Raw genomic sequence first — 13,835 nt, forward strand, 5'->3', positions numbered from 1 at the left:
TCAGTGAGGGGTCCTGGGGGTGGCAAGAGGGGCTGGGGGACCTCAAAGTGTCACCAAATTGTCCCCAAGGGGTCCTGAGGGTGACAAGGGGTCAGTGAGGGGTCCCCAAGGGGTCCTGGGGGTGGCAAGGGGGGCTGGGGGACCCCAAAGTGTCACCAAATTGTCCCCAGGGGGTCCTGGGGGTGGCAAGGGGTCAGTGAGGGGTCCCCAAGGGGTCCCCAAGGGGTCCTGGGGGTGATGAGGTGGGCTGGGAGACCCCAAAGTGTCCCCAAATTGTCCCCAGAGGGTCCTGGGGGTGATGAGGGGGGCTGGGAGTCCCCAAATTGTCCCCAAATTGTCCTCAAAGGGTCACCAAGGGGTCCCTGAGGGGTCACCGAGGGGTCCCCAAGGGGTCCTGGGGGTGGTGAGGGGGGCTGGGGGACCCCAAAGTGTCCCCAAATTGTCCTCAAAGGGTCCCCAAGGGGTCCCCAAGGGGTCCTGGGGGTGATGAGGGGGGGCTGGGGGACCCCAAAGTGTCACCAAATTGTCCCCAAGGGGTCCTGGGGGTGATGAGGGGGGCTGGGGGACTCCAAAGTGTCCCCAAATTGTCCTCAAAGGGTCACCAAGGGGTCACCAAAGGGTCATCAAGGGGTCCTGGGGGTGACAAGGGGGGGCTGGGGGACCCCCCAAAGTGTCCCCAAATTGTCCCCAGGGGGTCCTGGGGGTGATAAGGAGGGGCTGGGGGACCCCAAAGTGTCCCCAGAGGGTCCTGGGGGTGACAAGGGGGGCTGGGGGACCCCAAAGTGTCCCCAAATTGTCCCCCTGGGGTCCCCCCCCGGGGCTGTGAGGAGCTCAATAAACTCCCAGTTCACACCAGTTCGTCCCAGTTCGTCCCAGTTCTGCGTCACGTGCGAGGACAACAGCAGGGGAGGGTCCCCCGTTCATCCCAGTAACCACCAGTATCCCCCCGGTGCCCCCCCAGTTCATCCCAGTAACCACCAGTATCCCCCCAGTGCTCTCCAGTTCATCCCAGTAACCACCAGTATCCCCCCAGTGCCCTCCCAGTTCATCCCAGTAACCACCAGTATCCCCCCAGCGCCCTCCCAGTTCATCCCAGTAACCACCAGTATCCCCCCGGTGCCCTCCCAGTTCATCCCAGTAACCACCAGTATCCCCCCGGTGCCCTCCCAGTTCATCCCAGTAACCACCAGTATCCCCCCGGTGCCCTCCCAGCTCATCCCAGTAACCACCAGTATCCCCCCAGCGCCCTCCCAGTTCATCCCAGTAACCACCAGTATCCCCCCGGTGCCCTCCCAGTTCATCCCAGTAACCACCAGTATCCCCCCAGTGTCCTCCCAGTTCATCCCAGTAACCACCAGTATCCCCCCAGTGCCCCCCCAGTTCATCCCAGTAACCACCAGTATCCCCCCAGTGCTCTCCAGTTCATCCCAGTAACCACCAGTATCCCCCCGGTGCCCCCCCAGTTCATCCCAGTAACCACCAGTATCCCCCCGGTGCCCTCCCCAGTTCATCCCAGTGGCTCCAGTGCCTGTCCCAGTTCGTCCCAGTCACCCCAGTGCCACCTGTGGGGGGTGGGGCAGCCAATGGGAGGGGGGGGCGGTGGCGGTGACGTCACGGGGGGGGGACAGGGCCACCCCCCGCCCCTCCCCCCCCCCCCCCCCCGTGTCCCCTGGGTCGTTCCCCTCCCGCGGGGCACCCGCCCAGTTCATCCCAGTTCATCCCAGTTCATCCCAGTGCCCCCCCAGTGCCTCCCCAGCGCTCCCAGTTCATCCCAGTGCCTCCCCAGTGCTTCCCAGTGCCCCCCCAGTGCCCTCCCAGTGCTTCCCAGTGCCCCCCCGTGCCCTCCCAGTGCTTCCCAGTGCCCCCCCAGTGCCTCCCCAGCGCTCCCAGTTCATCCCAGTGCCTCCCCAGTGCTCCCAGTGCCCCCCCAGTGCTTCCCAGTGCCCTCCCAGTGCCTCCTAGTGCTCCCCAGTGCTCCCAGTTCATCCCAGTGCCCCCCCCAGTGCCTCCTAGTGCTCCCAGTGCCTCCCAGTTCATCCCAGTGCTCCCAGTGCCCCCCCAGTGCCCTCCCAGTGCCCTCCCATTGCATCCCAGTGCCCCTCAAATCCCCTCCCAGTGCTTCCCAGTCCCTCCTATTCCCCTCAATCCCCTCCCAGTTCACTTCCAGTCCCCTCCCAGTCCCCCCCAAATCCCCCCCAACATCTCCCAGTCTCTCCCAGTCCCTCCAAATCCCCTCCCAGTGCCTCCCAGTCCCCCCCAACTCTCCCCGAACATCTCCCAGTCTCTCCCAGTATCCCCAAATCCCCTCCCAGTGCCTCCCAGTCCCCCCTAAATCCCCCTGAACATCTCCCAGTCTCTCCCAGTTCCCCCAAATTCCTTCCCAGTGCCTCCCAGTCCCCCCCAAACCCCCCCCAACATCTCCCAACCTCTCCCAGTCCCCTCCCAGTATCCCCAAATCCCCTCCCAGTCTCTCCCAGTCCCCCCAAATCCCCTCCCAGTGCCTCCCAGTCCCCCCCGAACATCTCCCAGTCTCTCCCAGTTCCCCCAAATTCCTTCCCAGTGCCTCCCAGTCCCCCCAAATCCCCTCCCAGTGCCTCCCAGTCCCCCCTAAATCCCCCCCGAACATCTCCCAGTCTCTCCCCGTCCCCCCCAAGCCCCCCCCAACATCTCCCAACCTCTCCCAGTCCCCTCCCAGTATCCCCAAATCCCCTCCCAGTCTCTCCCAGTCCCCCCCAAATCCCCTCCCAGTCCCCCTCAAAGCCCCCCCGAACATCTCCCAGTCCCTCCCAGTCTCTCCCAGTCCCCCCCAAATCCCCTCCCAGTCCCTCCCAGTCCCCCCCCAACATCTCCCAGTCCCTCCCAGTCTCTCCCAGTTCCCCCCAAATCCCCTCCCAGTCCCCCTCAAAGCCCCCCCAAACATCTCCCAGTCCCTCCCAGTCTCTCCCAGTTCCCTCCAAATCCCCTCCCAGTCCCTCCCAGTCCCCCCCCAACATCTCCCAGTCTCTCCCAGTCCCTCCCAGTTCCCCCTCGGGGGTGGCCGGGCGGTCACTGTCCCCGGGGGGGGAGGGGGGGTTATAAAGCCCGCGGTGCCGCCGGGGGGGGGCCCAGCCATGGCTCTGTCCCCGCGGCCCTGGGTGGCCCCGGTGGCCCTGGTGGCCCTGGTGGCCTCGGTGGCCCTGGTGGCCTCGGTGGCCCCCCCGGCGCGGGGCTGGGACACGGACGCCCCCACGGCGACGCTGTCGGTGGAGAACGGGGGACACTGGGGACACTGGGGGGACCCCGAGTTCTGCCCCGGGAAAGGCTTCGCCAGCGGCTTCCAGCTCAAGGTGGGGACAGAGGGACAGAGGGACAGAGGGACAGAGGGGGGGACAGAGGGACAGAGGGACACGGGGGGACAGAGGGACAGAGGGGACACTGGGGACACTGGGGGGACCCCAAGTTCTGCCCCGGAAAAGGCTTCGCCAGCGGCTTCCAGCTCAAGGTGGGGACAGAGGGACAGAGGGGGGACAGAGGGACAGAGGGACAGAGGGGGGGACAGAGGGACACGGGGGGGGACAGAGGGACACGGGGGGACAGAGGGACAGAGGGACACGGGGGGACAGAGGGACACGGGGGGACAGAGGGACAGAGGGACACGGGGGGACAGAGGGACACGGGGGGACAGAGGGACACGGGGGGGACAGAGGGACAGAGGGACACGGGGGGACAGAGGGACAGAGGGACACGGGGGGGACAGAGGGACACGGGGGGACAGAGGGACACGGGGGGGACAGAGGGACAGAGGGACACAGGGGGACAGAGGGACAGAGGGACACGGGGGGGACAGAGGGACACGGGGGGACAGAGGGACACGGGGGGGACAGAGGGACAGAGGGACACGGGGGGACAGAGGGACAGAGGGACACGGGGGGGACAGAGGGACAGAGGGACACGGGGGGACAGAGGGACACGGGGGGACAGAGGGACACGGGGGGACAGAGGGACAGAGGGACACGGGGGGGACAGAGGGACAGAGGGACACGGGGGGGACAGAGGGACACGGGGGGACAGAGGGGGGGACAGAGGGACACGGGAGGGACAGAGGGACAGAGAGGGGACAGAGGGACAGAGGGACAGAGAGGGGACAGAGGGACAGAGAGGGGACAGAGGGACAGAGGGACAGAGAGGGGACAGAGGGACAGAGAGGGGACAGAGGGACAGAGGGACAGAGGGACACGGGGGGGACAGAGGGGCAGAGGGGGGACAGAGGGACAGAGGGACAGAGGGACAGAGGGGGGGACAGAGGGATACGGGGGGACAGAGGGGACACTGGGGGGACAGAGGGGCAGAGGGGACAGAGGGACAGAGGGGACACGGGGGGGACAGAGGGGGGACAGAGGGGACAGAGGGACACGGGGGGACAGAGGGGGGACAGAGGGGACAGAGGGACAGAGGGACAGAGGGACACAGGGGGGACAGAGGGGACAGAGGGACACTGGGGACACTGGGGGGACCCCGAGTTCTGCCCCGGGAAAGGCTTCGCCAGCGGCTTCCAGCTCAAGGTGGGGACAGAGGGACACGGGGGGGGACAGAGGGACAGAGGGGGACAGAGGGACAGAGGGGGGGACAGAGGGACAGAGGGGGGACAGAGGGACACGGGGGGGACAGAGGGACAGAGGGACAGAGGGACAGAGGGGGGGACAGAGGGACACGGGGGGGACAGAGGGGACAGAGGGACACGGGGGGGACAGAGGGGGGACAGAGGGGACAGAGGGACACGGGGGGGACAGAGGGACAGAGGGACACGGGGGGGACAGAGGGACGGGGGGGACAGAGGGACAGAGGGGGGACAGGGGGACAGAGGGACAGAGGGGACAGAGGGACAGAGGGGGGACAGAGGGACACGGGGGGGACAGAGGGACACGGGGGGACAGAGGGACAGCGGGGACACGGGGGGGACAGAGGGGACAGAGGGACACAGGGACACGGGACAGAGGGGGGACAGAGGGACATGGGAGGGACAGAGGGGACAGAGGGGGGACAGAGGGACAGAGGGGGGACACGGGGGGGGCAGGAATTTGGGAATTTGGGGGCACGGGGGGGGGCAGGAATTTGGGAATTTGGGGGCACGGGGGGGGAAGGAATTTGGGAATTTGGGGACACCAGGGTGACATTTTGGGGTTTCCAGGTGGAGCCCCACAAGGGCTTTTTCGGGGACGACACGGGGCTGAACGGGGTCCGGCTGCTCTGTGGCCACGCAGGACAGGCCACGTCCAGCGAGGGGCCGTGAGTGACCACTGGGGGGGGCAGAGGGTGGGAAAACCCCAACCGTGGCCACCAAAACCCTTCCGTGGCCACCAAAACCCAACCACGGCCACCATGACCCAAAAATGGCCATCAAAACCCAACCGTGGCCACCACAACCCTTCCATGGCCACCAAAACCCAACCACAGCCACCAAAACCCAACCGTGGCCACCAAAACCCAACCACGGCCACCATGACCCAAAAATGGCCATCAAAACCCAGCCATGGCCACCACAACCCTTCCATGGCCACCAAAACCCAACCACGGCCACCAAAACCCAACTATGGCCATCAAAACCCTTCCATGGCCACCAAAACCCAACCACGGCCACCACAAACCTTCCATGGCCACCCTGGCCCAAAAATGGCCATCAAAACCCAGCCACAGCCACCACAAACCTTCCATGGCCACCATAACTCAACCACAGCCACCCTGACCCAAAAATGGCCATCAAAACCCTTCCATGGCCACCAAAACCCAACCACAGCCACCAAAACCCAACCGTGGCCACCACAACCCTTCCATAGACACCAAAACCCAACCACGACCACCAAAACCCAACCATGGCCATCAAAACCCTTCCATGGCCATCAAAATCCAACCATGGCCACCATGACCCCTCCACAGCCACCAAAACCCCTCCATGGCCCCCATGACCCTTCCACAGCCACCACAACTCCGCCATGACCACCTTGACCCTTCCATGGCCACCACAACCCTTCCATTGCCACCATGACCCAACTATGGCTACTACAACCCCTCCATGGCCACCGCAACCCCTCCATGGCTACCTCAACCCCTCCACGGCCACCACAACCCCTCCATGGTCACCATGACCCTTCCATGACCACCTTGACCCCTCCACAGCCACCTTGACCCCTCCATGGCCACCTTGACCCTTCCACGGCCACCTCAACCCCTCCGTGGCCACCACAACCCCTCCATGACCACCTTGACCCTTCCATGGCCATCTCAACCCCTCCATGGCCACCTTGACCCTTCCACAGCCACCACAACCCCTCCATGGCCACCTCAACCCCTCCATGACCACCTCAACCCCTCCATGGCCACCTCAACCCCTCCATGACCACCTTGACCCCTCCATGGCCACCTCAACCCCTCCATGACCACCACAACCCCTCCATGACCACCTCAACCCCTCCATGACCACCATGACCCTTCCATGGCCACCATGACCCTTCCATGGCCACCTTGACCCCTCTGTGGCCACCACAACCCCTCCATGACCACCTCAACCCCTCCACGGCCACCACAACCCCTCCATGGTCACCATGACCCTTCCACGGCCACCTTGACCCTTCCATGACCACCACAACCCCTCCATGGCCACCTTGACCCTTCCACGGCCACCATGACCCCTCCATGACCACCATGACCCTTCCATGACCACCTTGACCCCTCCATGGCCACCTTGACCCCTCCATGGCCACCTTGACCCTTCCACGGCCACCTTGACCCTTCCACGGCCACCACAACCCCTCAATGACCACCACAACCTCTCCATGACCACTTCAACCCCTCCATGACCACCTCAACCCCTCCATGGCCACCACAACCCCTCCCCGGCCACCCCAAGCCCGGGCTCACTGACCTCTCCCCCCTCCTCCCCCTCCCGCAGCCGCGGCTCCTGGAGCCGCCCGGAGTCGTGCCCGGCCGGCCAGCGCTTGGTGGCCTTCCGGCTGCGCGTGGAAGCCCCGCGGGGGCTCTGGGACGACACGGCCGCCAACGCCATGGCCGCCATCTGCTCGGGGGGCTCGCTGCTGGAGGGCCGCGGTGGCCCCCAGGGCACCTGGGGCAACTGGAGCCTCCCGTGCCCGCCCGGCGCCGGCGTCTGCGGCCTCCGCACCCGCCTGGAGCCGCCCCAGCGCGGCGGCGACGACACCGGCCTCAACGACGTCGAGCTCTACTGCTGCTCGTGAGCCCCCGTGGCCACCTCGGCACCGCCTGAGGCCACCGGGACCCCCACGGAGCCCCCCTGGGCACCCCATGGAGCCCCCTGACCACCCCGTGGACCCCTGGGACCCCCTGAGCCGCTTGACCACCCCGTGGACCTCCCTGACCACCCCATGGAGCCCCAGGACCACCCTGAGCCCCCTGACCACCCTGAGCCCCCAATGACCACCCCGTGGAGCCCCTTGACCACCCTGTGGACCTCCCTGACCACCCCGTGGACCCCTGGGACCCCCTGAGCCCCCTGACCACCCGGTGGACCCCAATGACCACCCCATGGAGCCCCAGGACCCCCGGGACCCCCTGAGCACCCTGTGGAGCCCCTTGACCACCCCATGGACCCCACTGACCACCCTGTGGAGCCCCCTGACCACCCCATGGAGCCCCCTGACCACCCCATGGAGCCCACTGACCACCCCATGGAGCCCCAGGACCTTCACAGACCCCACTGACCACCCCATGGACCCCCAGGACCACCCTGAGCCCACTGACCACCCCATGGAGCCCTGGAACCCCCGGGACCGCCCTGACCACCCCATGGAGCCCCTTGACCACCCTGTGGAGCCCCAGGACCACCCTGAGCCCCTTGACCACCCCATGGACCCCACTGACCACCCCACGGGGCCCCAGGACCACCCTGAGCCCCCTGAGGCCCCCGTAGAGCCCACTGACCACCCCGTGGACCCCTGGGACCCCCTTGACCACCCCATGGACCCCACTGACCACCCCGTAGACCCCCAGGGAACCCCATGGACCCCTCTGACCCCCAAGACCCCTCCTTGACCCCGCATGGACCCCTCTGACCCCATGGACCTCCAGGACCTTCAGGGACCCCACTGACCCCATGGACCCCTCCTTGACCACCCCATGGACCCCACTGACCCCATGGACCCCTCCTTGACCCCTCCTTGACCCCTGGGACCCCCCCAATGTCCCCCCCCTCCCCTCCCCCACCCCTAAAGGGGCGGGGCAATAAACGGCTTTGATTGACAGCTCCGGCCACGCCCTCCTTTACAGCAGAAGGGGCGGGGCGAACGCGGCTTCCGCCACACTGCCGTAAAGCGCGCGCGCGCTCTCGCCGCGCTGTCGTGAGAGCCACGCCGCCATGTCGGGAGGCGGCACGCCGCCACGCCGCCGTAAAGCGCGGCGCCATTAGGGAGACGCGGCCGGCGAGGCGCTGTCGTGAAACGGGCGGCGGCAGCCAATGGGAGGGCGGCGGGGCGGGGGTCACGTGACCGGAAGTGAGAGGCGCGGAGGGGAAGCGGGAGCGTCGCCATGGTGAGAACGGGGAGGGGGAACTGGGAGCGACTGGGAGCGACTGGGAGGGGGAACTGGGAGCACTGGGAGGCACTGGGAGGGACTGGGGGGCACTGGGAGGGACTGGGAGGCACTGGGGGGGCGCTTGGGCGCGGGGCTGGGGCGATACTGGGGCGGCGCTGGGTGTTACTGGTGGTTACTGGGAGGCACTGGGAGGCACTGGGAGGCACTGGGAGGGACTGGGGGGATGTCAGTGGGGCGTCCCCGGTGCTTGCTGGGGTGGTACTGGCCCGTACTGGTTTGTACGGGTTTATACTGGTTTGTACTGGTGTGTACTGGTGTGTACTGGTTTGTACTGGTGTGTACTGGTTTGTACTGGTTTATACTGGTTTATACTGGTTTATACTGGTCTCCAGACGTCGGCGCTGACGCAGGGGCTGGAGCGGGTCCCGGCCCAGGCCGGGTACCTCGTGATCAGCGACGGCGCCGTGCTGGCGGTGGGTGAGGGGGGGGGGGGGCCCAAAAATGGGGGGGGGCAGAAATTGGGGAGGGGTCCCAAAAATCGGGGGGAGGAGGGGCCCAAAAAATGGAGGGGGAGGGGCCCAAAATGGGGGGGCCAAAATTGGGGGGGGGGGGTCCATAAAAAATGGGGGGAGGGGAGGCCCAAAAATGGGGGAGGGGGGGGCCAAAAATGGGGGAGGGGTCCCCAAAAATTGGGAGGAGGGGAGGCCCAAAAATGGGGGGAGGGGTCCCAAAAATGGAGGGGCCAAAACTGGGGGGGGCCAAAATGTGGGGAGGGGTCCCAAAAAAAATTGGGGGGGAAGGGTCCCCAAAAATGGGGGGTCCAAAATTGGGGGGGGGGGTCCCAAAAAATTGGGGGAGGGGAGGCCCAAAATAGGGGGGGAGGGGTCCCAAAAATTGGGAGTGGGGGGGTCTCAAATTTGGGGAGGGGTCCCCAAAAATGGGGGGGGGGGGAGGGGGGGGCCCAAAAAATGTGGGGAGGGGCCCAAAAAAATTGGGGGGGTCCAAAATTGGGGAGGGATCCCAAAAAATTGGGGGAGGGGTCCCAAAAAATGGGGAGGGGGGGCCCAAAATTGGAGGGAGGGGCCCCAAAAAATTGGGGAGAGGGGGAAGGAAAATTTGGGTGGGGGGATCCCAAAATTGGGGGGCTCCTCGGTGGTTTTTGGGGGGATTTTTTGGGTTTTTGTTTCCTTTTAGGGGATCCCAAATTTTTTTGGGGGGGGGGGAATGTCCAGGTGGGAATTCCCGAAAGATTTTAGGGGGAAATCCCAGGAATTTTGGGAATTTTGGGGGTTCCCAAGTCCTTTTTTAGGGGTTCCCAGGTGGGTTTTTTGGGGGATTTTGCTGCATTTTGGGGATTTTTTTGGGATCTTTTCCCTTCTGGGAGGCCCCAATTTTTTTGGGGGTGTCCAGCTGGGAATTCCCAAAAATTTTAGGGGGATCCCAGGAATTTTGGGGGGTTCCCAGGAGGTTTTTTGGGGTGATTTTGATGCATTTTTGGGGTGTTTTTCTTTCTGGGACGCCCCAATTTTTTTGGGGGTGTCCAACCGGGAATTCCCCAAAATTCTGGGGGGGATCCCAGGAATTTTGGGAATTTTTGGGGGGTTCCCAGGTGGTTTTTTTGGGGGGGAATTTTGATGCATTTTGGGGATTTTTTTGGGGGATCTTTTCCCTCTGGGACGCCCCAATTTTTTATAGGGGGGGGTGTCCAAAAATTCCCCCAAAATTTTTGGGGTCTCCTGAACCCCTCCCCCCCCCTTCCCCCCAAAAAATTTGTCCCCAACCCTCGGCAGTCCTCGGGGGACCTGGAGAACGACGAGCACACGGCCACCGTCCTGCAGGGCCTGGTGGCCACGGCCCTGGGGCTGCGGCTGCCCCGCGGCCACGAGCCCCCGTTCCGCCGCCTCTCGGGTGAGGGACGCGCCCCGAACGGCCCCAAAGTGGCCCTAAATGGCCCCAAAGTGGCCCTCAATGGCCCCAAAGTGGCCCTAATTGGCCCCAAATTGGCCCTCAATGGCCCCAAAGTGGCCCTAATTGGCTCCAAATGGCGCAAATTGGCTCCAAACGGCCCCAAAGTGGCCCTAAATGGCCCCAAAGTGGTCCCAAATGGCCCCAAAGTGGCCCTCAGTGGCCCAAATTGGCCCCAAAGTGGCCCCAAATGGCCCCAAATGGCCCCAAAGTGGTCCCAAGTGGCCCCAAAGTGGCCCTAAATGGCCCCAAATGGCCCCAAAGTGGTCCCAAGTGGCCCCAAGTGGCCCTAAATGGCCCAAATTGGCCCCAAATGGCCCCGAAGTGGCCCCAAAGTGGCCCTAAATGGCCCCAAATGGCCCCAAAATAGCCCTAAATGGCCCAAATTGGCCCCAAATGGCCCCAAAGTGGCCCCAAAGTGGCCCTAAATGGCCCCAAATGGCCCCAAAATAGCCCTAAATGGCCCAAATTGGCTCCAAATGGCCCCAAAGTGGCCCTAAATGGCCCCAAAGTGGTCCCAAATGGCCCCAAAGTGGTCCCAAAGTGGCCCTAAATGGCCCCAAAGTGGTCCCAAGTGGCCCCAAAATAGCCCTAAATGGCCCAAATTGGCTCCAGATGGCCCCAAAGTGGCCCTAAATGGCCCCAAATTGGCCCCAAATGGCCCCGAAGTGGCCCCAAAGTGGCCCTAAATGGCCCCAAATGGCCCCGAAATAGCCCTCAATGGCCCAAATTGGCTCCAAATGGCCCCAAAATGGCCCTAAATGGCCCCAAAGTGGTCCCAAATGGCCCCAAAGTGGTCCCAAATGGCCCCAAAGTGGCCCTCAATGGCCCCAAACGGCCCCAAAGTGGTCCCAAATGGCCCCAAAGTGGCCCTCAGTGGCCCAAATTGGCCCCAAAGTGGCCCTAAATGGCCCCAAATGGCCCCAAAGTGGTCCCAAGTGGCCCCAAAATAGCCCTAAATGGCCCCAAATGGCCCCAAAGTGGCCCCAAATGGCCCCAAAGTGGCCCTAAATGGCCCCAAATTGGCCCCAAAGTGGTCCCAAATTTGCCCCAAATTGGCTCCAAATGGCCCCAAAGTGGCCCTAAATAGCCCCAAATGGCCCCAAACGGCCCCAAAGTGGCCCTCAATGGCCCAAATTGGCTCCAAATGGCCGCAAAGTGGCCCTAAATGGCTCCAAAGTGGCCCTAAATGGCCCCAAATGGTCCCATACGGCCCCAAAGTGGCCCCAAAATGGCCCCAAAGAGCCCCAAATGGCCCCGAAGTGGCCCCAAACAGCTCCAAAGTGGCCCCAAACGGCCCCAAAGTGGCCCCAAATGGCTCCAAAATAGCCCTAAATGGCCCAAATTGGCTCCAAAGGGCCCCAGAGTGGCCCTAAGTGGCCCCAAGGGTCCCTGAAGTGGCCCCAAAGTGGCCCTAAATGGCCCCAAAGGGTCCCCGAGGGTCCCCAGCGTCATCAGGTGGCACCAAAGGGGCACCAAAAGGGGTCCCCAGGGGGGGCTTGAGGGGTTCTGACCCCTCCCAGTGGCACCAAAATTGTTCTCAGGGTCCCCAAAGGGTCCCCAAGGGTGGCAGGTGGCCCTAAAGGGGCACCAAGTGGCCCAGGAAGTGTCCTCAGGGTTCTGGGGGTGGCCCTGGGGACATCAGGGGTGGCCCTGGGGACCCTGGAGGTGTCCTGGAGGTGGCCCTGGGGTGGCCCTGGGGACCCTGGAGGTGGCCCTAGGGACCCCGGGGTGGCTCTGGGGACCCTGGGGGTGTCCCCAAAGTGTCCCTGGGGCTCTGGGGGTGGCCCTGGGGACATCAGGGGTGGCCTTGGGGACCCTGGAGGTGGCCCTGGGGACCCCGGGGTGGCTCTGGGGACCCCGGGGGTGTCCTGGAGGTGTCCCTGGGGACCCTGGGGTGGCTCTGGGGGTGGCCCTGAGGACCCCTGGGGTGGCTCTGGGGACCCTGGGGGTGTCCTGGAGGTGGCCCTGGGGACCCTGGGGTGGCTCTGGGGACATCAGGGGTGGCCCTGAGGACCCCTGGGGTGGCTCTGGGGACCCTGGGAGTGTCCTGGAGGTGTCCCTGGGGTGTCTCTGGGGACCCCGGGGTGGCCCTGGGGACATCAGGGGTGGCCCTGGGGACCCTGGGGGTGTCCCCAAAGTGTCCCTGGGGCTCTGGGGGTGGCTCTGGGGACCCGGGGGTGGCTCTGGGGACATCAGGGGTGGCCCTGGGGACTCTGGGGTGGCTCTGGGGACCCGGGGGTGGCTCTGGGGACTCCGGGGTGGCCCTGGGGACTCCGGGGTGGCTCTGGGGACATCAGGGGTGGCCCTGGGGACTCCGGGGTGGCCCTGGGGACTCCGGGGTGGCCCCGTCCCCAGTGTCCCCGTTGTCCCCAGTGGTGTTCGGGGAGCATTCCCTCCTGGTCACCGTCTCGGGACAGAAACTCTTCGTGGTCAAGCGCCACCACCACATCCAGGAGCCGGTGGCCGTGTGACCCAAATGTCCCCAAATGTCCCCAGAGGAGCTGGCACCGCCCCCCCGTCCCCAAAAGTGTCCCCAAATCCGCCCCCCCCCCCGGGGACAATAAACGGCGTCCGAGTGTGGCTTTTGTGCTCTGTGACCTCCTTGGGGACACCCTGGGGACACCCAGACCCCCTTGGGGACATCCAGGTGACACCCAGGACACCCTGGGGACACCCAGGTGACATCCAGACCCCCTTGGGGACACCCAGGACAGCCCTGGGGACATCCAGGTGGCACCAGGTAACACCCAGACCTCCCTGGGGACATCCAGGACCCTCCTGGGGACATCCAGGTGAGACCAGGTGACATCCAGACCCCCTTGCCCAGGACACCTCTGGGGACATCCAGGTGACCCAGGACCCTCCTGGGGACATCCAGACCCCCTTGGGGACATCCAGGTGACACCAGGTGACACCCAGACCCTCTTGGGGACACCCAGACCCTCTTGGGGACATCCACGTGACACCCAGACTCGCTTGGGGACACCCAGGACCCTCCTGGGGACATCCAGGTGACACCCAGACCCCCTCGGGGACACCCAGACCCTCTTGGGGACATCCAGGTGACACCCTGGGGACACCCAGACCCCCTTGGGGACATCCAGGTGACACCCAGGACACCCTGGGGACACCCAGGTGACATCCAGACCCCCTTGGGGACACCCAGGACAGCCCTGGGGACATCCAGGTGGCACCAGGACCCTCCTGGGGACATCCAGACCCCCTTGGGGACACCCAGGACCCTCCTGGGGACACCCAGGTGACACCCAGGACCCTCCTGGTGACATCCAGGTGACACCAGGTGACACCCAGACCCTCCTGGGGACATC

The 13,835-nt window shown here is 64.9% G+C and overlaps 3 protein-coding genes across 3 annotated transcripts; all 3 read left to right on the forward strand.

The window, feature by feature from the left end:
- The first annotated feature begins 3,084 nt into the window (after nt 1–3,084).
- On the forward strand, nt 3,085–8,249 carry LOC138101155 (vitelline membrane outer layer protein 1 homolog). Its single transcript, XM_068999014.1, has 3 exons — nt 3,085–3,326; nt 5,168–5,265; nt 6,926–8,249. The coding sequence occupies exons 1-3, from the start codon at nt 3,111–3,113 to the stop codon at nt 7,224–7,226; spliced, it is 615 nt and encodes a 204-aa protein (XP_068855115.1). The 5' UTR covers nt 3,085–3,110; the 3' UTR covers nt 7,227–8,249.
- Nucleotides 7,534–8,040, forward strand: LOC138101160 (placenta-specific protein 4-like). The gene has a single exon (XM_068999019.1). It carries the CDS (start codon nt 7,534–7,536, stop codon nt 8,038–8,040), a length of 507 nt encoding a protein of 168 aa, XP_068855120.1.
- A 185-nt stretch (nt 8,250–8,434) lies between the features above and the next one.
- Nucleotides 8,435–13,086, forward strand: LAMTOR4 (late endosomal/lysosomal adaptor, MAPK and MTOR activator 4). The gene is made up of 4 exons (XM_068999013.1): nt 8,435–8,535; nt 8,931–9,011; nt 10,329–10,446; nt 12,880–13,086. Exons 1-4 carry the CDS (start codon nt 8,533–8,535, stop codon nt 12,975–12,977), a joined length of 300 nt encoding a protein of 99 aa, XP_068855114.1. The 5' UTR covers nt 8,435–8,532; the 3' UTR covers nt 12,978–13,086.
- The last annotated feature ends 749 nt before the right edge of the window (nt 13,087–13,835 follow it).

Source organism: Aphelocoma coerulescens, unplaced genomic scaffold (genome assembly GCF_041296385.1).
Source record: "Aphelocoma coerulescens isolate FSJ_1873_10779 unplaced genomic scaffold, UR_Acoe_1.0 HiC_scaffold_205, whole genome shotgun sequence".
Lineage (NCBI taxonomy): Eukaryota > Metazoa > Chordata > Aves > Passeriformes > Corvidae > Aphelocoma > Aphelocoma coerulescens.

Excerpts from the sequence above, each read along its gene's own strand:
- LOC138101160 (XM_068999019.1), top strand. The coding sequence starts at position 7,534 with ATGGAGCCCCAGGACCCCCGGGACCCCCTGAGCACCCTGTGGAGCCCC.
- LOC138101155 (XM_068999014.1), top strand. The coding sequence starts at position 3,111 with ATGGCTCTGTCCCCGCGGCCCTGGGTGGCCCCGGTGGCCCTGGTGGCC. Across the intron at positions 3,327-5,167 it reads CCAGCGGCTTCCAGCTCAAG|GTGGAGCCCCACAAGGGCTT; the intron begins GTGGGGACAGAG and ends TGGGGTTTCCAG. Across the intron at positions 5,266-6,925 it reads GCCACGTCCAGCGAGGGGCC|CCGCGGCTCCTGGAGCCGCC; the intron begins GTGAGTGACCAC and ends CCCCTCCCGCAG.
- LAMTOR4 (XM_068999013.1), top strand. Across the intron at positions 9,012-10,328 it reads GCGACGGCGCCGTGCTGGCG|TCCTCGGGGGACCTGGAGAA; the intron begins GTGGGTGAGGGG and ends AACCCTCGGCAG. Across the intron at positions 10,447-12,879 it reads CCCGTTCCGCCGCCTCTCGG|TGGTGTTCGGGGAGCATTCC; the intron begins GTGAGGGACGCG and ends CGTTGTCCCCAG.